This window comes from Ovis aries, chromosome 14 (assembly GCF_016772045.2).
Source record: "Ovis aries strain OAR_USU_Benz2616 breed Rambouillet chromosome 14, ARS-UI_Ramb_v3.0, whole genome shotgun sequence".
NCBI classification, from domain to species: domain Eukaryota; kingdom Metazoa; phylum Chordata; class Mammalia; order Artiodactyla; family Bovidae; genus Ovis; species Ovis aries.
The window spans coordinates 59695471-59720106 of NC_056067.1; the positions used below are offsets into that span (position 1 = coordinate 59695471).

General features: G+C 42.4%; 1 protein-coding gene and 1 long non-coding RNA gene across 2 annotated transcripts in view; both read right to left on the reverse strand.

Moving 5' to 3' along the window:
- Positions 1-2633: 2633 nt before the first annotated feature.
- LOC101110131 (zinc finger protein 845-like) overlaps positions 2634-24636 on the reverse strand; it is a 47290-nt gene continuing 25287 nt past the window's right edge. Inside the window, exons 4-7 of the mRNA XM_042231406.1 lie at positions 23790-23998; positions 18883-18958; positions 15198-15324; positions 2634-8738 (exon numbers count right to left, since the gene is read on the reverse strand). Coding sequence (XP_042087340.1) covers positions 4639-8738; positions 15198-15324; positions 18883-18958; positions 23790-23998 — 4512 coding nt within the window. The 3' untranslated portion in view covers positions 2634-4638. The remainder of the gene's footprint in view (positions 8739-15197; positions 15325-18882; positions 18959-23789; positions 23999-24636) is intronic.
- Positions 11950-13959, reverse strand: LOC132657783 (uncharacterized). The gene is made up of 3 exons (XR_009596424.1): positions 13614-13959; positions 13391-13442; positions 11950-13021 (listed from the first exon to the last, which is right to left on the reverse strand). It is a non-coding gene; the product is annotated as an uncharacterized LOC132657783 (long non-coding RNA).

Here is a 24636-nt window from a genome sequence, read left to right on the forward strand (position 1 = left end):
TAAAAGTAGACAGTCTATTTTAAAGCAAAGGCATCAATTTGAAAAAGAGGGTCCCTAATGTCAAAGGTATTGTTTTTCCAGTAGCAGGTAGAAATGTGACAGTCGGTCCATAAACAGAGTTGACCAAAGAAATGGTGCCTTTGGATTGTGGTGATAGAGAAGAATCTTGACAGTCCCTTGGACTGCAAGGAGTTCAGTCCTGGGTGTTCATTGGAAAGGACTGATGTTGAAGCTGAAACTCTGAATACTTTGGCCACCTGATGCGAAGAGCTGACGCATTTGAAAAGACTCTGATGCTGGGAAAGATTGAGGACAGGACGAGAAGGGGACGACAGAGGATGAGATGGTTGGATGGCATCACCAACTCATAGACATCAGTTTGGGTAGACTCCGGGAGTTGGTGATGGAAAGGGAGGCCTTGCATGCTGCGGTTCATGGGGTCACAAAGAGTCGCACATGACTGAGCGACTGAACCTAACTGTTGGATCATTGTAAAAGCAAGAAAGTTCCAGAAAAATATCTACTTCTGCTTTATTGACTATGCCAAAGCCTCTGACTGTGTGGATCACAAAATCTCAGGAAAATTCTTCAAGAGATGGGAATACCAGACCACCTGACCTGCCTCTTGAGAAATCTGTATGCAGGTCAGGAAGCAACAGTTAGAATTTGACATGGAACACCAAACTGGCTGCAAATAGGGAAAGGAGTATGTGAAAACTGTATATTGTCACCCTGCTTACTTAACATATGAAGACTACATCATGAGAAATCCTGGGTTGGATGAAGCACAAGCTGGAATCAAGATTGCCGGGTGCTGCTGCTGCTGCTGCTACTGCTAAGTCACTTCAGTCGTGTCCGACTCTGTGTGACCCCACAGACGGCAGCCCACCAGGCTCCGCCATCCCTGGGATTCTCCAGGCAAGAACACTGGAGTGGGTAGCCATTTTCTTCTCCAATGCATGAAAGTGAAAAGTGAAAGTGAAGTTGCTCAGTCGTGTCCGACACTTCGCAACCCCATGGATTGCAGCCTACCAGGCTCCTGCGTCCATGGAATTTTCCAGGAAAGAGTACTGGAGTGCGTTACCATTGCCTTCTCCGATTGCCAGAAGAAATATCAATAATCTCAGATATGCAGATGACACCAGCCTTATGTCAGAAAGTGAAGAACTAAAGAGCCTTTTGATGAAAGTGAAAGAGGAGAGTGAAAAAGTTGGCCAAAAGCTCAACATTCAGAAAACTAAGATCATGGCATCTGGTCCCATCACTTCATGGCAAATAGATGGGGAAACATTTCAAACAGTGGCAGACTTTATTTTCCTGGTCTCCAAAATTAATGCAGATGGTGACTGCAACCATGAAATTAACAGACACTTGCTTCCTGGAAGAAAAGTTATGACTAACCTAGATAGTATATTCAAAAGCAGAGACATAACTTTGCCAACAAAGATCTGTCTAGTCAAAGCTATGGTTTTTCCAGTAGTCATGTATGTACGTGAGATTTGGACTATAAAGAACACTGAACACCAAAGAATTGATGCTTTTGAACTGGTGTTGAAGACTTGTGAGTCCCTTGGAATGCAAAGAGATCCAACGAGTCCATCCTAAAGGAAATCAGACCTGAATGTTCATTGGAAGGATTGATGCTGAAGCTGAAACTCCAATACTGGTGGCTACCTGATGAGAACTGACTCATTTGAAGAGACTCTGATGCTGGGAACGATTGAAGGCAGGAGGAGGAGGGGATGTCAGATGAGATGGTTGGATGGCACCACCGACTTGATGGTCATGAGTTTGACAAGCTCCAAGAGTTGGTGATGGACAGGGAAGCCTGGCATGCTGCAGTCCATGGAGTCGCAAAGAGTCGGACACTACTGAGTGACGAAACTGAACAATGTGGAAGTCTACCATGATTCAACTAGAAAGCTTCAGCAGTTAAACATTCTCTTAAGACTTTAACGTATGGCTTCATCTATCTCAATATCCAAACTAAACTTTGGGTGTGGTTCCACCTTCTTTCAGTGACTGCAAAGTAATAAGAACCATGTTGGGAACTGAATATATGAAATTTCTAGTTTATCAAACAATAAAAATTCCCATCATATAGTGTGGATTGTAAACTATTTCCGGGTTTTCCTTGGTGCTCAGTGGTAAGGAATCCACCTGCAAAGGAGGAGACATGGGACAGATCCCTGGTCTGGGAAATTCCTACATACTTTGCAGATATCCCATGAGCCACGACTATATGACCAATAACAAGTGAATAATAAAAAATTTATTTCAGAATGCTCCCAGCTCCCTTTTAACCTTATTTCCAAAACTTTTTATTTCCTAATTTTTGTAGTTTTTATTCCTATTTTCACTTCATGTAAATTAGGCACACGCTATTAGTTTCATTTGGCACAAGAGGACTCAGGAAATATAACTGCACCATTATGTACAGAGTATGGAAAGAATAACTCAAGTGCAAATTATTAGAATATAATCCCAAAATTGTCTATTGTTTGATTTAATCATGAAAAGAAATTCTCATAGGTTCTTCAACCTTGAGAGCCTTTGGTGCATTGCTAGTTTCTGTTATGAAGTACTGAGATAGTGAAAACTGTGCTGTTGGAAGAAACATGATCCATTCAGGGTTATGGGGAAAATTACACAAATTTTATTAGAGCACAAGACTTATGATACATTCTGAAGAAAACAACGGTACAACAGAAATGGCAACAATCAATGATGAAACAGATACGCATACTTTTCTGGTTCTTTTGACTCAAGTTTCTACACAATAACTTTGCACAAATATTGTATTAGTGGTTTATCTCCAGGATATATGTTCTTAAATACCTAAAGAGTGAGCAGTAATTGTCACAACTGCCATAAAATTTGCATTCCTAAGTATCAAGTATTTGGTGAACACTGAGATACAGGGAATACCTAAAAGCCTTGCCACATATTCTACACTGGTAAGGTTCTCTAGTGTGGATGATCTGATGGATGCTGAGATGTGATCCGGAGTTAAGGTTTACATACTCATGTCACTTGTCAGCGTTCTCTACAAAAGTAGTTCTTTACTGAAGCCTGACTTCAGATTGTTGCCTAAAAACCCTGACACATTTATTATTACACTGATACAGGTTTTATCTAGTATGAATATTCTCAAGAAGCTTAAGGTATAAACAAAAAACCTGGCCATACTGATAACATTTGGAAGGTCTCTCAAGTATGTGTCACCTGATGTATTTAGGCCTGAATGGCACCTGAAGGAATAATGAATTTTCCTGATAAAGGGAATGATCCGCCCATTATTGAAATCCTGGCCACAGACATTATTTTTATATGTTTCCTCCAATGGAGGGATTGATTGTGCTCTGAATGTATGGATTCTTGCCAGTAGGTAGTTTCTCATGTTTTGTAAAAAACTGAACACCTTCCAAAAGACTTACCACATGCACTACGTGGGTAAGATTTCAATTCACATTAATTACCTTATGATCAGTTAGGTCTGAACACAAAATCAAAGCTTTACACATCTACCACATTCATGCAGTTTTCCTCCAGTTTGACTTTTCTGAAGGCCCAAAAGTTCATATACTTTACTTCATTCACTACATTTGTAAGTTTTCACTGCACTACTGATTCTCAGATGATCTGCAAAGTCATTCCTTGTGACTGCAGGCTTTGTCATATAAATCCCATTTATGTGGCTTCTCTCCTGTATGAACTGTCAAAGGGTCAGTTATGGCTGAACGTGAACTAGAAACTTTGCCATATTCATTTTTACACTTTCTATACAGTATGAATTCTCTGATGAATTATAAGGCCTGAGCTAAGATTAAAGGCTTTGCCATACTCATTACATTTGCATTAAAATGTCTCTCACAGTTGTTCCATTTGTAACAGTTTTCTCGACTACGAATTATCTGATGCTTCTTATGATGGTCATTTCAAGTAAAGCACACACATCACATTTCTATGCTTTCTCTCCTGTATGAACTCCCTGATGGTGAGCTAAGACTAACTGTCCATTAAAACGTTTGTCACTATTGTTTCAATTGTAAGGTTTCTCTCCAACATGAATTCTCTGATGAACCATAAGGTTTGCATTTAGATTACAAGCCCTGACCTTGAGATCATATTTATGTGTTTTCTCTCCAGTATGATTTCATCTCCAGATGAATTCCAAGTTGTGCACATCAAGGAAAGCATCAGCCACAAACATTTACATGGTTTCTCTCCAGTATGATTTTTGGATAAACTGCAAGCTTACCAATATGACTAAAGGCCTTGCCAAAGACAACACATTTATATGCTTTCTCTCCAATATGAATTTTCCAATGAACTGCCAGGAATGCAGTTTGACTAAAGGCCTTGCCACATACATCACTTTTACATGGTTTCTCTCAAATATTAGTTCTCCAACGAACTGCAAAGTAACAGCTGGAACTGAAGACTTTGCTCCAGATACATTTCTATGCTTTTCTCTTGTATGAACCGCCTGATGGAGAGACAAGGATGACAGTGCACTGAAACCTCTGTCACCATTGTTAATTTGTAACGTTTCTCTGCAGTATGAATTCTTTGATGAAATGCAAGGGTTGTTTTGAAACTAAAGACCTTGCCACATACATCACATCTATATGCTTTCTATCCAGTATGAATTTTCTGATGAGATGTAAGGCTTCCTTTTACTCTAAAGGCCTTGCCACATACATCACATTTGTATGGTTTCTCATCAGAATGAATTTTCTGATGATATGTAAGGCTTCCGTTTAAACTAAAGGCCTTGCCACATACATCACATTTATATGGTTTCTCTCCAGTATGAATTTTCCGATGAGTTGCAAGGCTTCCATTTATAGTAAAGGCCTTACCACATACATCACATTTATATGGTTTCTCTCCAGTATGAATTTTCTGATGCGATGTAAGGGTTCCGTTTACTCTAAAGGCCTTGCCACATACATCACATTTATATGGTTTCTCTCCCGTATGAATTTTCTGATGAGTTCTAAGGCTTCCATTTACACTAAAGGCTTTGCCACATACATCACATTTATATGGTTTCTCTCGGCAATGAATTTTCCGATGAGATGTAAGGCTGCCATTTACTCTAAAGGCTTTGCCACATACATCACATTTATATGGTTTCTCTCCAGTATGAACCCTCTGATGAACTGCAAGTTGTGTGCTTCGAGTATAGCCACGGCCACATACATCACATTTATATGGTTTCTCTCCAGTATGAAGGATCTGATGAACGGTATGGCTTTCTTTGCGAGTAAACGCCTGTCCACACACATCACATTTATATGGTTTCTCTCCAGTATGAGTTCTCTGATGAACTGCAAGATAACACCTGGAACTGAAGACTTTGCCACATAAGGTACATTTACGTGCTTTCTCATCTGTATGAACTACTTCATGTATTTTTAAGGACGCCCGAGTAAAAAAACGTTTGTCACAGCTGTTACATTTGAAAGGTTTCACTTCAGTATGAATTCTCCGATGAATTCCAAGTTGTCTGTTTCCCGTAAAGCCACGGCCACATACATCACATTTATACGAATTCTCTCCAGTATGAATTCTCTGATGAATTCCAAGCTTTGACTTTCGAATATAGCCACGGCCACATATATCACATTTATATGGTTTCTCTCCAGTATGAAGGATCTGATGAAGTGCATGGCTTTCTTTGCGAGTAAAGGCCTTTCCACAGACATCACATTTATATGGTTTCTCTCCAGTATGAACTCTCTGATGAATTTCAAGTTGTGATTTTCGAGTATAGCCACGGCCACATACATCACATTTATATGGTTTCTCTCCAGTGTGAAGGATCTGATGAAGTGCACAGCTTTCTTTGCGAGTAAAGGCCTTTCCACACACATCACATTTATATGGTTTCTCTCCTGTATGAGTTCTCTGATGAACTGCTAAACAACACTTGGAACTGAACATTTTGCCACACAAGTTACATTTACATGCTTTCTCATCTGATTGAACTGCCTGATGTTTATTTAACGATGACAGTGCAAAAAAAAGTTTGCCACAGTTGTTACATTTATAAGATTTCACTTCAGTATGAATTCTCTGATGATTTCTAAGTTGTCTCCTTCCAGTAAAGTCACAGCCACATACATCACATTTATATGGCTTCTCTCCAGTATGAACTTTCTGATGAATTCCAAGTTGTGACTTTCGACTGTAGCCATAGCCACACACATCACATTTATATGGTTTCTCTCCAATATGAATTCTCTGATGAACTGCTAAGTAACACCTGGAACTGAACATTTTGCCACACAAATTACATTTACATGCTTTCTCATCTATTTGAACTGCCTGATGTTTACTTAAGGATGACAGTGCAAAAAAACGTTTGCCACAGTTGTTACACTTGTAAGATTTCACTTCAGTATGAATTCTCCTATGAGTTCTAAGTTGTCTGTTTCCAGTAAAACCACAGCCACAAACATCACATCTATAAGGATTCTCTCCAGCATGGATTCTCTGATGAATTACAAGTTGTGACTTTCGAGGATAGCCACAGCCACACAGAATGCATTTATATGATTTCTCTCCAGTATGAGTTCTCTGATGAACTGCTAAATAACACCTAGAACTGAACATTTTGCCACACAAATTACATTTACATGCTTTCTCATCTGTTTGAACTGCCTGATGTTTATTTAAGGATGACAGTGCAAAAAAACTTTTGCCACAGCTGTTACATTTGTAAGATTTCACTTCAGTATGACTTCTCTGATGAGTTCTAAGTTGTCTCTTTCCAGTCAAGTCACAGCCACATACATCACATTTATAAGGGTTCTCTCCAGTATGAACTCTGTGATGAATTACAAGCTGTGACTTTCGAGTATACTCATGGCCACACGTATCACATTTATACGGTTTCTCTCCAGTATGAAGGATCTGATGAAGTGAATGGCTTTGTTTGCGAGTAAATGCCTTTCCACACACATCACATTTATATGGTTTCTCTCCAGTATGAGTTCTCTGATGATGAACTGCTAAATAACACCTAGAACTGAATATTTTGCCACACAAATTACATTTACATGCTTTCTCATCTGTTTGAACTGCTTGATGTTTATTTAAGGAAAACAGTGCAAAAAAATGTTTACCACAATTGTTACATTTGTAAGATTTCACTTCAGTATGAATTCTCCGATGAATTCTAAGTTGTCTCTTTCCAGTAAAGTCACAGCCACATACATTACACTTATAAGAATTCTCTCTTACATGAATTCTCTGATGAATTACAAGTTGTGACTTTCGAGGATAGCCATGGCCACATACATCACACTGATATGGTTTCTCTCCAGTATGAAGTCTCCAATGAATTGCAAGTTGTGTGCTTCGAGTATAGCCACGGCCACATACATCACATTTATATGGTTTCTCTCCAGTATGAAGGATCTGATGAAGTGCATGGCTTTCTTTGCGAGTAAACGCCTGTCCACACACATCACATTTATATGGTTTTTCTCCAGTATGAAGGATTTGATGAAGTGCATGGCTTTCTTTGCGTGCAAAAGCCTTTCCACAGACATCACATTTATATGGTTTCTCTCCAGTATGAACTCTCTGATGAATTCCAAGCTGTGACTTTCGAATATAGCCACGGCCACATACATCACATTTATATGGTTTCTCTCCAGTATGAAGAATCTGATGAAGTGCACAGCCTTCCTTGCGAGAAAAGGTTTTTCCACACACATCACATGTATATGGCTTCTCTCCAGTATGAACTCGCCAATGAATTCTAAGTTGTGACTTTCGAGTATAGCCACGGCCACATACATCACATTTATATGGTTTCTCTCCAGTATGAAGGATCTGATGAAGTGCACAGCTTTCTTTGCGAGTAAAGGCCTTTCCACACACATCACATTTATATGGCTTCTCTCCAGTATGAGTTCTCCCATGATTATGAAGGTGTGTCTTGTGCTTAAAGGAGTGGCCACATACATCACATTTATATGGTCTCTCTCCAGTATGAACTCTCAGATGAATTTGAAGGGCTGTGTTCTGTTTAAAGCTGTGGCTACATACATCACATTTATACGGTTTCTCTCCAGTATGATTTCTCCCATCAACGCCAAGTCTCTCACTATCATTAAAGGCCTTGCCACCTATGTCAGCTTTATATGGTTTTCCTCCTGTAAGGATTTTTTGATGTCTAGTGAGTTCTGAGTGCTGAAGAAAGGCTATGCCACACTCACGAGTTTTGTAAGATTTTTTCTTGTATGCTTCTTGGTCTGGGGCCTGTTCTGAGGGACGCATAACAGGACTCTCATGTTTAAAAGAAATGCCTTTGCGGACACTACAAGTTCTCTGAATTGGCAAAACTGAGGTGCTACTGTTGATATTCGTCACAATTTGACTACATTCAAAAATTGTCCCTTCAGACTGAAGCATCTGCAATTCATCATGAAAGCTTGACCAGAGCCTTTCAACAGGCTTATCTGCTGCATCATTTCTACTCTGATGATCTTTTCCATCAGTGAGATTTTTGTTATGGGATATAGATACTCCGATGTCACTTCTTTCATCATCTGTCCACAGACACTCAAAACCATGCACAGTTTCCTCTATCTTCCTAAGGAAAAAATCTTTGATTTCATGGGTTTCAGCTCTTCCAAACATCACTGTCTGCAAAATTTCTCCTTTTCCACTGTTTGCTTTTGCTTGTAATTTCTTGGTCATATGTATATGAGACACATCTACAAGATATAAAGAACCACAGGTATCCTATTAATTACAATTCATAAATAAATTCTTTCATATTGAACACATGATATTATACCAAAAGTCATACCCATCCTGAACAGAATTAAGAAACTTCCCAATGATAAACTTAGAAATATAAGCAACATTTACAAAGAAATAGAACTCGTTAACCAAAAAATAGTGATCAGACACAATTCAAATTAATTTTAGCATAGCCAAGTTTCAAAGATGCAATCAGGAAAATATTTATTTTATGCAAATTCATGTCAAGTCTCAAAGAAAAAGGTATTTTCCTACCATGACCTCAAAGCTCATTCTACTTGGCAGTAAACACGCTTCTGTCTCATAATTGAGGAGAAAAACACTAAAAATTCCATGGACAGGGAGATTGGCAGGCTACACTCCGTATCACAAAGAGTCAGACAGAACTGAGGGACTGACCAAGCAAGGATCAAAAAGGCAATACCCTGTAATGGTAAATAATCCAAAGGAAGCATTCTAACGAATATTGTAAAACATAAATGGCAGTTGACAACTGTTCAACAAGCACTGCATAGTGAAAATAAAGAATCTGTTAAAATAGCTCCACTAGACTGAACTGAACTGAACTGACCCGCCCCCTACTCCTTATCACAGGGCTCATGAGATCTTACTTCGTTAAACCCAGGATCTCTGCAGTGAAAATGCTGAATCCTGTCCACTGGATGGTCAGGGAATTCCCTAAAATAATTTTAGAAACAAAAGAAAGAACACTTTTCTAAATACCTCCTATAAATCTATAAGCAAACAGACGTATAGACATTTTATAACAAGAAGTGGTTCATGTCAGTTATACTGTGTAAAACATAAAGACCGTCATCTTTTAATGACAAAGAATTAAAAAAGTGAAACATTCTCTACTTAAATAACAGGCATTCAATATAGCAATTGCCTATCTATACAGAATCCTTAACTTACTCAGTTCATGAGCTCCAAGATACATGTAAAAGAACAAGCTTTGGGGACTTCCTTATGGCTCAGAGGTAAAGAATCCGCTATTAAAAAAGGAATATTATTTGAAAACTTATTAACTAGAGTCAGAGGGAAACTCTTGGGAAGGAAATATAAACTAACAATATATAATATGTAATGCAGACAAAGACGCATGCTACAGTAACCATAACATGAAGTAAATAGACATTTTATGTAAAAGTAACCTTTGAGGCAAATTTCCTGATGGTCCAGTGGATAGTTATCACATGCTTACACTGTAGGGTTACAGATTTCATCCCTGAATGGGGAACTATGATCACATCTGCCACAAGGTTCAGGGGGAAAAAAAAAAAAAGTAACTTCTGACCTTTTCAGTAAAACAGTCAAAATTCTATGACACCTCAGAGCATGAATTACCTCAATTTTTCAAATAAAGGTAGTGGATTCACAGAGTTCATGTACACAGCCCCATGGTACATGAAAGGAAAAGAGCAAAGCAGGACTGAAACCCAGACCTACAGATTCATACATGTTCTTAACCACCAGGGCCCACTTGGGCAGAGCAGATCACAAAAGGTTACAACAAACTCCAGGAGTTTAAAAAGATAAGGTCAAGTGAGACACAAGAACTGATCTGTGTAACTAACAGCCTTAATCAGCCATTTCACCTAGAAATGGTTTCCGAGGTACCACCGCCAACATTTCAATTCAGGTCATGTCCTGAAAATGTGGTTCAGTGGATAAGCATGGGTCACTTTGTACAGTATGAGCAAGGAGGGAACACACAGCCTGATTCATATATGCATCACGTGCAAGACTGGGGATCTGAGGACCTCAATGTCCACTGTCCTTACAGGTTTCCTGAGTTACAATCATAGAAGATCCAAACCACATTCCTGTTACACACACCTCTGAAGGTTGTAGTAAATGCAGTAACAACAGGAATAGCTAAGGGTTCTGAACAGGCAGACAGGTTGAAGGCAGCTCTGTGCAGGATCTGAGATACCAAATGCAATTGAAGAGCTGCCTGTCTTTCCCCTTCTTCCAATGAGGTCTCCTAAGTGCAGCAAATAGGAAGAGAACCAGGCTGGCTCCAAGGATTATGGCTCTGGAGGTGTTACCGTTGCTCTACATGGACCAAAAAGTGGACATCCCACGGAATCCAGCACAGAAGGGGGACAAAGAGGAAACAAATCCCTTTGAAACACCTCATTACATGCTCCCCAAAGTGAAGCAAGAACATTAACAGGAGTCAAATGACACACTGTAAAGATCATATAAAGACCTACCCTTTGGGACTTCTTTCTTTGGAATCCAATTTCCATAAACCTCTCACTCTTTTTTTCCTTAAATGACTTTTTTCTTTATAAACAGCCACTTATAAATCAGACCTAATTTGTTTTTCCCTAATAAAATATAATTTTCACATAGGAGACAGATGGGCTACAGGTTGAATATCTACAATCAGTCTCCTCATCTCTGCATTCGCTGAGATAAGACATAGCTGGCCTCCGGTTGAGGAATCTATAGGAATCTATAACAAAAACAGGATAAATGGCCAGTCTTTGTCTCTTACCTCAAGGAAATAATCATGGCAAGGACAAAGAAAGGAAAAAACCCTTTCTATTAACGGAGACACTACACATGTGCAGAAAAGTTCGTTGAGGTCAAGTCAGAGGATAATTCCAGGCCATAACAAGTCTTGGTCCTCCCAGAAACCTTCACTTTGAGATTCATCTTGGCTAGGGTATGCGTCTGCACCCCAGGGGAGAGTGCTGAGACAAATTAACCAGAGGGGACAAAGGAAGGTGACTGGCCCGAGGGGACACAAAGACCTGGAAAACTACCTTTCTAAAGAACTGACACTTCCCAAAGGTGGGGCTCTCTCTCTGAGCTAGCTCATGTGACTTTCTGCATGTACTTTTCCTTTCAATAAACTTTTTCCTTTACTCTTTACCTTGTGCCTCTTCATCTGAATTCTTTCTTGACTCAGCAGGCAAGACTAGGGACCTTAGCCCTAACTGTTGACTGCTGTGGTCCAATGATCAGGACTCTCGGTCTGGGAAACAAAGACATTGCTTCCAGCTTCTGCTCACTGCTATGAGCATCCAAACTCAATTTCATTTCTCATACCTTTTTTACTGAAAACACCCATCTTACTTTCCTTAAGCAACCATGAACTGTGCTTTCTATTAGCATTTTCTAGATTGGTGAACAAAAATACCAGTGATAGCTTCTAAAAAACATTTGCTTTATTATAGACAGCATCTCAGGATACTCATCAATAGTCCAAAATCTCTCAGTGCAATACAACAGAAGTACTACACAATGTGGATGACTCAAGATATGTCTTTATTACATGAGCAAACATTAATACTACATGTTTAATATTGAATATTTCTCAGTCCACGTGAACCTGATTTGTAAACACTGTTTCTTAAAAAAAAATTATTTATTATTTTTGGCTTCGATGGATCATCGTCACTGCTCCATCTTTCTCTCCTTGTGTCGAGCGGGGACTACTCTCTAGCTGTGGTGCATGAGCTTCGCATTGTAGTTACTTCTCTTGTGGACCACAAGCACTAGAGCACGGGGGGTTCAGTAGTGGTGCTGCACAGGCTTAGTTGCTCTGCAGCGTGTGCAATCTTCCCAGACCAGGGATCAAATCCATCTTCTGCACTGGCAGGTGGATGCTTTATCATTGAGCCACCAATGGTAAGCCAAGTGCTGACTTTCTTTTAAAGCCAATTGAGTAAGAGCTCATTTACAAATAAACCTCAGCAATATTATCCAAAATCAAAGACACACACTGAGACATGCATAAATCCAGACAGATTTAAAATGTCTCTCTGACACTACTGGAGTTGACTGCAATTGCCTCCTCCAGGTGATATTTCCTAGCCAGGGACTGAACCCATATCTCCAGTGTCTCATATACTGGCAGGCAGCTTCTTTACCACTAGACTCATCTCAGATCCCTGGTAAAGGTTAACTTCAAGCTTTTCTGTAGGCAGGGCTTTTTAAGAAGCTAGCTGTTTTTATTCCATATGCAAAAAGAAATTGTTTTGTACTCTCAAAAAAAAAAAGAAAAAAGAAAAATTTTAACCAGTATTCTCCAGACTCTAAAGAATATCACAGCAATCTCTGTCAAAAACGTTATCATCCCTTTCTATAGTCACAGTTTTATATCTAAAATACAGATCAAATAGTTCTCAAATTGACTGTGGTAACAGGGGCACATGGATGATGAAAATCTTGGACTGTCCCTCTGGGTAGATGTGGGTCTTCACTTGATCAGAAGAATCTGAAGGGGTAAAAAAATTGGCCAGAGTGGGGACAGCAGTGGGGGAAGCTGGGCCCCCCCCCCCCCCCCCCGCCATCCCCTCACTGAGAGACAAGGGGAAGTTAGCTTCATCAGGGGACTATCTGATGGAGAGGGAGACAGAGGGGTTGAGAGGGGTGAAAGGCCACAACAGGACAAAGATAACAGAGACAGAAAGGGCAGTGGTGGACACTGTTAAAGCTGTGGGCCAGCTCAAGAGGGAGCCCCCTTAAAAAGTGAGGAGCTGATCAGCTGAGATATAATTTGACATTGTAATATGGGAAAATCATCCTCACTAATTGCACAATTCTGTTTCCAGGTGTAACTTCTTTTCCGACAATTTTAATTTACCTTTATGTACCTCATGTTACTTCACTGGTGGCTCAGCTGGTAAAGAATCTTCCTGCAATGAAGGGGAGACCTGGGTTGAATCCCTGGGTTGGGAAGATCCCCTGAAGAAGGGAAAGGTTACGCACTCCAGTATTCTGGCCTGCAGAATTCCATGGATTCTATATTCCATGGGGTTGCAAAGAGTCCAACAGGACTGAGCAACACTCACTTTCATTTTATGTACCTTATGATAGGAGAGGAGGATTCAGACTCTCATCCAGCAGGGCAGATTCTTATCCTTTCTCAATGGGCGAGAGTCACAAATATTCAGTAACTTCTAAGGGTACAGCCCTCTTTATTTAAGGTTTCAATTCTCACACCATCCAGTGTAGATGTCCCATGTATGAGCTAACCAGCAGTAAGGCGAACTTTCACATTAGGGAATAAAAACTTCATCAACCTTAATCTCCTTTTTCCTGCGGAGTGGCATTCTGTCTCACAAATACTGCTCACAGGGCCAATTAAAGTTTTGCCAAACGTTGTCACCTTTGTCTCAGGTTCAAAGATTTGTTAACAAAATTAGCGACTTGTTCTGTAGAAATAAATATATACATACTTATAGAATTATCGAGCTGACTTTCAATATGCTAATAATAAAAGCAAAGAGAAGTAGAAACAGCAGAAGATACATCACCAAATTGGGTTCTGACCAACATCCAGACTCAAACAGTGCTGGGAAGTCCCGGGACACAGCCCATCTGGAGACCCAGTGGGGAAAAGGTCCCAGGCAGCATGTTACGGTCATGGGTGAGACTTCAAAGACTGCAGTTTCGGGTTCCCCCTTATAATCCCAGGATGCTATCTGTTATCATCAGCAATCTGTGAGCAAATAGCACCTCTGTTTTTCTGTTAATGCTATTTGTTTGTCTTAAAAAACCTATAATGTTGCTAAGCCTGCAGCTGAGTAGGCCAAGGCCCCTCCAAGGCCTTGACAATCTCAAGATTTGTCCCCTATCTTATCTTTGGTGCTGCAAGCCTTGCACTCACAGTAAGCAGTCAGGGCACTCACAGTCAGGGCAGTGTCCAGCCACATTAGAAGCAAGCTCAGAGGCCTGCTTTAGAGAGGACCCAGACCTTGTGCCTCCTGCATTGCCAAGTGTAGAATCCCACCTCTTTTGTCAGCCAAGAAGTGATGGACATTACAGAGAGACAGAAAAATATTCACAAATTAATTTACTATCTGCATCCTTCTGAATGCACAGGAAACAGTATAATATACAGTATAATACACAGACACCTGGGCTTCCCCGAGGCACAAAGGTAAAGTATCCACCTGCCACGCAGGAGATGTGGGTTCGACCCCTGAGAGGGAAGATCCCCCTGGACGAGGGCATGGGAACCTACTCCAGTACTCTTGCCAGGAGAATCCCATGGATAGAGGAGCCTGGAGGGCTACGGTCCACTGGGTCGCAAACAGTCAGGCACGACTGTACCAACTGAGCACACAGGCATCCATGTATCTAGTTCCTTTCCAAGAACTACTGAACCAAGAACACAGGGATAGAAAACGGGAATTGGATTTTTCAAAGTTGGAAATCAGCTTTATAAATACTCAAGCTGTGGAGAAACTTGTGTATCACACAGTGCACAGATCACCTGAAGAAAGGATGAGCTTAAACACCTGATGCCAGTCACAAAGTTTTTTCAAGTCGGAATCAACAAGGCTATGAACTCAGTCAAGCAAAACAGGGGCTCCCAAGAGACACAGAGGGAAAATACAGAGATACCCCCACACCAAATTCCAACTTCACAGGGAAGCAATCCTCACCCACAGACAGCAGGTTCCTGTAGGTCTCCTCCATCACATCCCAGTACAAGGCCCTCTGAGCAGGGTCCAGGCATTCCCACTCCTCTGGAGTGAACTTGATGTCCACATCCTCAACGGTCAACTGTGTCTGAAATGAAAGCACATTTCACTAACAGGCACTCAGGAGGATTCTTATTTTCACATGAAATGAGAAAAGGTGAGAGGGGTAAGGATCAATTCAGGTAATGTAACATTCTGATAGATCCATTAAAAGCTATTTGGAACAAACTGTGGCGCTCTAATTTCCTCTTGTTTCATAAGACTATGACATCTTCCAATCAATATGAATTTGTCACTTGTGTAGACAATACATGAAGAATATACAAATAAAATCCAATCAGTGAGTCGTGTATGCAGAAGTGTTACACTCTACACACAGAGGGACATTCACTATCTAGATGAGTTACAGCAAGACCGGTGTCTTCAGAGACGATAAAATCCACAGCGGCTTTCAAAGAACACACATTGTGATGATTACGATGTCATCACACTGATGACAGTGTTTCAGCACTTCCTACACACTAAGCAATACTCTAAAGATTTTACACAGATGAACTTATCATCAACATGACAGTATGTTAGAGAAAGATCTGTGTCCACCTTACTGGAGCGAAAACTCTGTCATTCTAAGAATTCGCTCAGATCACAGTTAAGAAATGAGACAACAGCACCTGAGATCAGGTGGTTGTGACTGATGACTGAACCTAAGGAATCAAGGAGTTAAGTACCAGAGCAGCAAAGTGCATCCAGAGAGAGTTCCCTGAGAATACCTGAAACAAGTTCAAGAAAGCTGAAGTGCAGTGGAGGTGTAGAATCCCAGATCTTTTGTCAGCCATGGAAAGACAGACATGATAGATGGACAGACAAATATTCACAAATTAATTTACTATCTACCTCCTTCTGAATGCACAGGGAGCACTATAATATGCAGTATCATATGTAGGTATCTGGGTTGCCCTAAAGCTCAGGGGTAAAGAATCCCCCTGAAACGCAGGGGACATGGTGTTGATATCTCCGGGGGGAAGATCCCCCTGGAGGAGGGCATGGCAACCCATTCCCATATTCTTGCCTGGAGAATTCCAGGGACAGAGGAGCCTGAAGGGTTATGTATGGCCCATTGGGTCACAAAGAGTCAGACACGACTATAGGATAAATGGTCACTGTACAGGGTCACCCGCTCCTCCCACCAACCACACAATGTCAATACTCTTACTACTGTTTCCATCATTCACATGATGAGGTAGAAAAAACTTAATGGAATGGAAAACACAAGATACAATTTCAACTGCTACAAAGCACAAACATGTTTATGAGATGACGTTCTGTAATAAAACCATGGAATTACAGATTCATGCACTCACACATGCAAATGTAAAACACAACTGGTTGAAACAAGGAAGACCTACTTTTTCTTTCAATTCAAATTTACTGAGTGTCAACGTGGGCCCCAAACTGGGAGTACAGCAGTGAAAATACGGAGCTTTCAGTCTAGCAGCCAGCCACCCAATTACATCCATAATTTTAAAGTTACTATTGCAACCTGTGCTCTGAAACAGGCCTAGTGCTAAGAGAAGATTTATCAGAAAGTCTTGACGTACGTCAAGAAATCACACAAGGTCTCCACAAGGAAGAAACACTTAGGATTGGCAAGGTGGGAAATGGAAGAATGTTGCAAGCAGAGAGAACAGCCTGAATGCTGGCTCTGAGGCAGGAAGGTATTTAGTGAACAGAAAGTCAGCCAGTCTAACTGGGACACAGGGAACAAAGAGGGGTGATGCCAGGTAGAGGCTGCTTTCTACAAGGTGTTTGGATTTAGGGCTTTATTCCAAAAGTAACTGGAAGTCACCAAAGAATCTGCAGGAGGTAAATCAGAGGTTTAGATTTGTTTTTCAGAGCTTACTCTGCTGTATGTGGAGGTTGTTGTTGCTTAGTCGCTCACTCGTGTCAGATCTTTGCAACCTCTTGGTAGCCTGCCATGCTCCTCTGTTCATGGGATTTTCAGGCAAGAATACTAGAGTGAGTGGCCATCTCCTACTCCAAGGTGATGCCTTTTGACACATTCTGGGATGATAGTCTCATTTTCTTTTATTCATGTGTATTTCCGCATCTTTGGGACATTAAAAATGAATCAATTGTACTTCTGTAATTTGTCCACATTCTATGTCTTTTTTGAAAGTTAATTATTTTGGTTTTGCTGGGCCTTTGTTGCTGTGAGGAGGCTTTCTGTATTTGCAGCTGCAGTGCACAGGCTTCTCATGTTTTGGAGCACAGGGTCTAAACTGTGTGGGTTTCAGTAGTTACGGCTCCCGGGCTCCAGAGCTCACGCTCAGAAGTTGTGGCACATGGGCATAGTTGCTCTAAGGCATCTTCCTGGACATGGGATGGGACCCGTGCACCGTACATTGGCAGGCACATTCCACTGTACCACCAGGGAAATCCTCAACGTTATCTTATCCTACTTCAAAAAAATGAAAAACAAGCAGGAAATAATATACAGAAGATTTATTCTAATCAGAATAAAAATACTTGTATTTACAAATAATATAAGGGCTTCCATGGTGGCTCAGTGGTAAAGAATCCACTGGCCAGTGCAAGAGACCCGGGTTTGGTATCTGAACCAGTAACATCCCACAAGCCAAGGGGCAAATAAGCCCGTGAGCCTCAATTTCTGAGCCAGAGCTCTAGAGTCCAGTAGGTGAAACTACTGAAGCCAGTGCGCTCTAGAGCGTGTGCTGCAAGATGAGAGAAGCCACCATAATGAGGGGCCCATACACCACAACTAGAGAGTAGCCACCACACGCCAGAACTAGATAAAAGCCACTGAAGCAATGAAGAGCCAGTATAGCAGCAAAGTATACTTAAATATAATAATATGATATTATTGCTAATGATACATATGTAGTTATTAACAAAATCCAAAGTTTATCTTTTTATTCCATGAGCAAATATTGCCATCAAGATTAGGAAAGTTGGAGGAATTCCCTATCAGTCCAGGGTTTAAGATCTCGCACTTCCACCACAGGGTTTCAGGTTCAATGCTTCCTCAAGGAACTAAGACCCTGCAAGCTGCATCGTGTGGCCAGAAAGGAAGAATGAATAATCAGCAAACTATACCTCATGGTTTAAAAACACTCTCTAGCCCTGAGGTCTGTTTCTGAACTTTCCATTTCACTCCCGAACACTTAAAATTTCAAGGAGGTCCTAATTTAGTTTTAAATGTACTATAAAAAGTCAGGACTGATTTCCTCTCCTTGGCCTCTTTTCCAGATTTCAGCATGTACTGTGCATGTTAGTACCTCACATCTACGTGCAGCTTCTTTACCCTGGTTGACAGAGAGCAGATAGCACATCCAGATGGGCCCTAAGCAATCCCTGCTGCCCAACAGCACTGAGACCCTGTCTCCAACCAGTGGGTGAGAAGTCCTTCCCAGAACGGTGGCCAAGGGAGCCTCCTTACAAGGGCCAGATCACCAGGTCATGGGGAGATGGGATCTAAGTGGAGACGACTGGCCCTGAGAGAAGGCACAGATGAGTATGCATGTTCAGGAGTCAGACAAGACACTTCAGAGTCAGAGAAGATTAGCCAGTCCAAAGACAGGTATTTCAGGAGGGACAGATTGAGAATCAACTGAGAATATGACCTTACCTGAGAAAGAGCCAGGCCTGACACGTTTTCTTTCATCTTCCTCATCTTCTGGGCTTCACCCTCAGGTAACACGAATCTTCAAGGCATATCAAAAAGGTGGAAAACATGGTGTTTAATGCTTAGAGTCAACACACCCCCTTCCTGAGCCCCAACCCCACACACAGGGAAGCCCCCACCATGACAAACAGACAGTCCTCTGTACCCACTATCTCAGGAGGGACTCAGGACAGTCAACTCCTGCAAAGAGTCCACAGGACTTTCCCACACTTTCCCTCGGATCACACTCCCCTCCTGGTGAGGCCTCAAGTACACAGCAGCAGGGGGCACCTCTGCTAACCCCACAATCCCCTCAGGTCACACAGCAGGCCCTGGTCCAGCCCCACTCAGAACTGAGCGCCCTCCCCTCCCCCAGGGCTTGATCTCAGTCTCAGAAGGGGAGGCTAAGAGCCCTGGGCTCAATGTAGATCGGAATCATCTGCGGCCTTGCACATTCCTGGGGCGAGGCCCCACACGAGAACCTGAGGACTGTGTCTGATAGGTGAAGGGCACAAAACATGCCCAGGCAAAATGCCTCATGATCTCATGTGAAGCCTGGGTTGAACACCACTCAAGGATTCAAGTCCAGCCTACATCCCACTTTCTTCTTTACCAGCTTTACTGACAGAGAACAGCCTATCAAGAAGGTGTTGTGTATACATTCCATGCACGTTGTGACCATATGACACAGGTATACACTTTGAAATATTTATCACAAACCACTAACCAGCACATCCATCACCTCCAAATTCCCATGGTTTGTGTGTGGTGACAACACTGACGATTTATTCTCCTGTCAAATTTCCAGTAACACAGGATTATCTACAGTCAGCATGCTACACAGACCTCCCCAGAATGCACTCATTTTACAACTCAAATCTGTACCTTTCGACCAACATCTCTCCATCTTCCCAGCCTCCCACCCCCAGATAACCACCATCCCACTGTCTGCTACTAGTGATTTTCACTTTCTCACATTTCACATAATGGAAGCACATATAGAATCAGTCTTTTCCTGTCTGTCTTAATTCACTTAGCACAATGTTTTCTATTCATCCAATTGTCCCAAGTGACAAAAATTGTCATTTTTATGGGTGCACAATATGTCATTATATATGTGTGTGTTCGCTTGTGTGTATGTTACTGACCTGGAACCTGGGCTCTTTAATCAACTGCATTAGTTAAGAGACCAAAGGAGAAATTCAGGGAAGGCTTTATTTTGACTCCTGCTGCAGTAAGGTGGAGCTAGAATAAGAAGTGTGTGCCCAGCCCACAGTCCTAGTGCCCATCGCACAGTCCTAGTCCTCACCCCGAGAGTGAAATGCTGAAAGCACCTTGGGAGGAACAGGAACACGGTGCACCCTCCATGAAGGGAAAACAGGAGCCATTCCAAATAATTAAAGGAGAAGGGCATGTCTGATGAGGGTGATACAGAGGCAGTAAACATGGCTAACTTGACAGCGAATATCAGAAGGAGATACGGCGACCTCCCTAGCCTAGAGCCAAAGGAACAGAAAGAGAGAGCCACGGTCACAATTTAATGACCAAAGGTATAAGAAAAACCTAAGATCCGAGACAGAAGGTTTTGGTGTCTATGACCAAGGACTAAGTGAATGTGACCAGGACAGACTGACCATGAGAATGGGGTCCGCTCCCAGGATGAGGCTGGAGACACTGGCAGTGACCTGAGGATGACAAAGGGCTGTGGAGCCACCTGAGGAGTCACGATGCTGCCCTGAAGACACGGGGAAGCCAGTGGAGGTGGGAGGCCTCCCTGTACATCAGCCTTTATTCACAAAAAACAGCTCATGATTCTCTCTGACTCTGAGCCCACGCGCCCACCTCCATCCTACAGTTGTCCTTTGCATTGTGGAAAACTGGGATTCATTTCAAATTCTAATAACGAGTGGGAACTCCCTCCCAGAAAAACTGCCACACACAGTCACACACCCAATTTGGCCACTCATTTCAGGAGTCACTTTTGCTCAGCTTCTGGACCTGAGTAAACATCATCAGATTAACTCATAGCTCACTAGTCACCAGACCACATGAGAGGAAAATGGACCATCATACTAACTGGTTAAATCTGGTCCTGATTCAAGAAAAAAGATCACCGACATCCTTACTAAGTACTCATCAAAATAGTTTACAACTATTTACTAGTTACCAGAAAAATGTTTCCAACATATAATGTAAAGAGAAGACAGGAAATGGGCTTCAAATAAATGTGAAACAAACCTAAGTTAATCAGATTATTAAAATTTTTTTCATTGAAAAACTCTGGTGCAAAGTGGAAGAAAATAAAAATCAATTGATAAGACAGCATATTTACAAAAAAATAACATGAACTAACTTCAGGAGACCACCAAATCTTTTCAGATGTGAATAATTGTTTACAACAAAGTAGATATTTAAATGAACTAATCTTTATCCCAAGCTAAAAAAGAATTAACTGTAAACAAAGGAGAAACCAAAAAAGGAAAACCATCACTAAGAACATGTTTAAAGTTCCCTGAAAAGGTACCATGTAGTAACAGACTGTCAATTCTTTAACCACTTCTCTCCCACAACCTCTACTCCACACCAGGAAAAGGGAAGAGGGTGACCCACCTCTCTGAGTCAAGTCACTGCCTTACTCCCCAGTTCAACAGACTCTGCACATGGATGTTATCTTTCAGTACAAATAATTACAACCACCACAAGACTTACAGACAGAAGTATTGCAATCCTCATCCTCCTCTGTATAATTTAAAGGAGCAAGATTCAAATTTATTAGATTATAAAGCTAAAAATCAATATATCATGACTTAATTATTTACTCAATTGATTCAGCACTCTTCTGGATTTAGTCCTCACCACCACCTGCACACTACTTGTTTCCACTTCATTTGGTTTATCTGTTTCCCTACTTCTTTCTGTCTCCCTTTGTCTTCTCCTCGGTTCTCCTGCTGTGCCGCTCCTCTCTACTTCTTCCCTGACTCCGGTCTGGCCTCTCTCTGCCATCTGTTCCCCATAAAGATGCTTTCTCTCCAATCTCCCTGATAATTCAAAATCTCCCTGTATTTCTGCCTTTCTTCCTCCACATCTGCCCTCCCTTCCTCCCAACTCTCTGGCACCTCCAAGTGCAATGCTTCCTTTCAGCTCACTTTCTTTCTCAGCTCCTCCAATCAATCACTCAGTTCTGTTGCTCAGTTGAGTCGGATTCTGGGATCCCATGGACTGCAGCATGCCAGGCTTCCCTGTCCATCACGAACTCCTGGAGTTTGCTCAAACTCCTGCCTATCCAGCCTGTGATGCTGGCCCCTTCTCCTCCCATCTTCAATCTTATCCAGCAACAGTCTTTTCCAATGACTCAGTTCTTCTCATCAGAAGCCCAAAGTATTGAACCTTCAGCTTGAGCATCAGCCCTTCCAATGAATATTCAGGACACATTTCCATTAGGATTGAGCCGTTTGGCCTCCTTGCAGTCTAAGGGACTCTGGAGAGTCTTCTCCAACACCACAGTTCAAAACCATCAACTCTTCAGCGCTCAGCTTTCTTTATGGTCCAGCTCTCACATGCACACATACCTATTGGAAAAACCATAGCTTTGACTTGTGGTGGTTTGTCGGCAAAGTAATGTCTCTGCTTTTTAATACGCTGTCTAGGTTGGTCATAGTTTTTCTATCAAGGAGCAAGCATCTTTTAATTTCATAGTTGCAGTCACCATCTACAGTGATTTTGGAGCCCAGGAAAATAAAGTCTGTCACTGTTTCTGTTCACTAGTACTCCCCTTTCTCTGCCAGCATGATATTGTCTGTAGGTCAAGGTTCCAACCCTTTTCCGGCTCTCTGTGTGAACTGCCTCTCCCCTGTCGCCCTCTTTAGGACCCGTGATTTACAGCCCGTCTCCCTTGAAGGATATAGAAGGAGCGGGCAGAGGGTCATACGTTACACAGCATCCCTGGACATGAATTTGAGCAGACTCTGGGAGATACAGGGGTCGCAAAGACTCACACTCAATACCACCATCTCCATATGTTGCTCACCTTTAACTTTCTGAAGATCCTGCTTTTCTCTAAATTTCTCTCATTTATCCACCGTTACCTTCAAGGCTCTTTCACGTTGCTATCTCTTCGCAAGTCTCCTCACCAATCCTCTTCATTGTCATCGCTTTTCCCTCATGATATTTTCAGTTTTCTATTTCTCTCGAGGTCGCCGTCTCTGCTTCTCTTGACCCCCACCCCCCCGGCCACCTATTTGCAGGGATGGCAACTGACTAAGAAGCCCCCTCCCGCAAGAGCCAAATTCTGGCAGGTTTTATTTGGGACACAGAACCTTGGGTGTCACGTGACTGGCCCAGGCACCTCCCCCGACACGGGGTCGGGGGAAACGGTCTAAGAAACGAATGCCTGAGGGGCAGAACTACCGGCCAGATGAGACGCGACGACTGAGCGGCTGGGAGTCTCAGGAGCGCGGCGGGCTCTCCAGAATCCCAGGACGTGGGAGAGAACCGGGCCTCTCCGGGAGCGGGGGCCGGCGCGGCCTCCTGGGAGCGAGAGCGCGAGCCTGGGGACCGCAGAGCGAGTAAACCCACATCGCCCAAGAGAATTTCACGCGGTGCAGGAAGGGCAGAGGAGTCACTGACATCAGAAATTGGTTTTAAGCAGCAGAGTTGCGAAATGAGGCGTCTCAGGGTTCAAACGCAGGCATCCGCCTCAGAGCGAGTTTAAAGCAAAATGGAGGCGCCTCTTCGCCACACAGGGACATCTGTGTGGGACGGGAGGTGGTGGGACGGGAGCGGAGATTTAGATGCAGCAGGGACCCTCAACCCACGGTACAGAGGAAAGACAACTGCGAGAGGAAGACTTGACTAGAAAAAGAGAAACTCACTTGGCGCTGAGACCTCTGCTCGCAGCTCTCCGCTTCCGGGTGTGTGACGTTCTGCGCACGCGCAGTGAAAAGGCGGAGCGGCCTGGATGCGGCCAGAGCGGAGCCCGGCGGTCAGGGGCCCGGGCCGGAGAGAAGTCAGGCCTGCGTAGGGACAGTGGGAGGATGAGGCGGCCGGGGGGCGACGGCCGGGGCCTCACTGCTGAAGGTGGCTGCAGTCAGGAAATGAAAAGACGGCCTGCTCCTTGAGAGGAAAGGTATCATAAAAGTAGACAGTGTATTTTAAAGCAAAGGTATCACTTTGCCAACGAAGGTCCCTAATGTCAAAGCTGTTGTTTTTCCAGTAGCAAGTACAGATGTGAGAGTCGGTCCATAAACAAAGTTGACCAAAGAACTGATGCTTTTGGATTGTGGTGATAGAGAAGAATCTTGAGAGTCCCTTGGACAACAAGGGGATCAACCAGTCAATCCTAAAGTAAATCAACCCTGAATGTTCACTGGAAGGATTGATGCTGATGCTGAAGCTCCAATACTTTGGCCAATTGATGCAAATGTCAGACTCATTGGAAAAGACAATGATCTGGAAAGATTGATGGCAAGAGGAGAAGGGGGTGACAGAGGATGGTTAGATAGCATCACTGACAAAATGGACATGAATTTGAGCAAACTCCAGGAGACAGGAGTCTGGGATGGGGAAGGACAGGGAAGCCTGGGATGCTGCAGTCCATCGGGTCGCAAACTCTGGACACCACTGAGCAAGGGAACAACAGAATACATATACATATATCCATTCTTTTTAAGGTTTTTTTTCTCCATATAGCTCATTACAGAGTATTTAGTAGAATTCCCT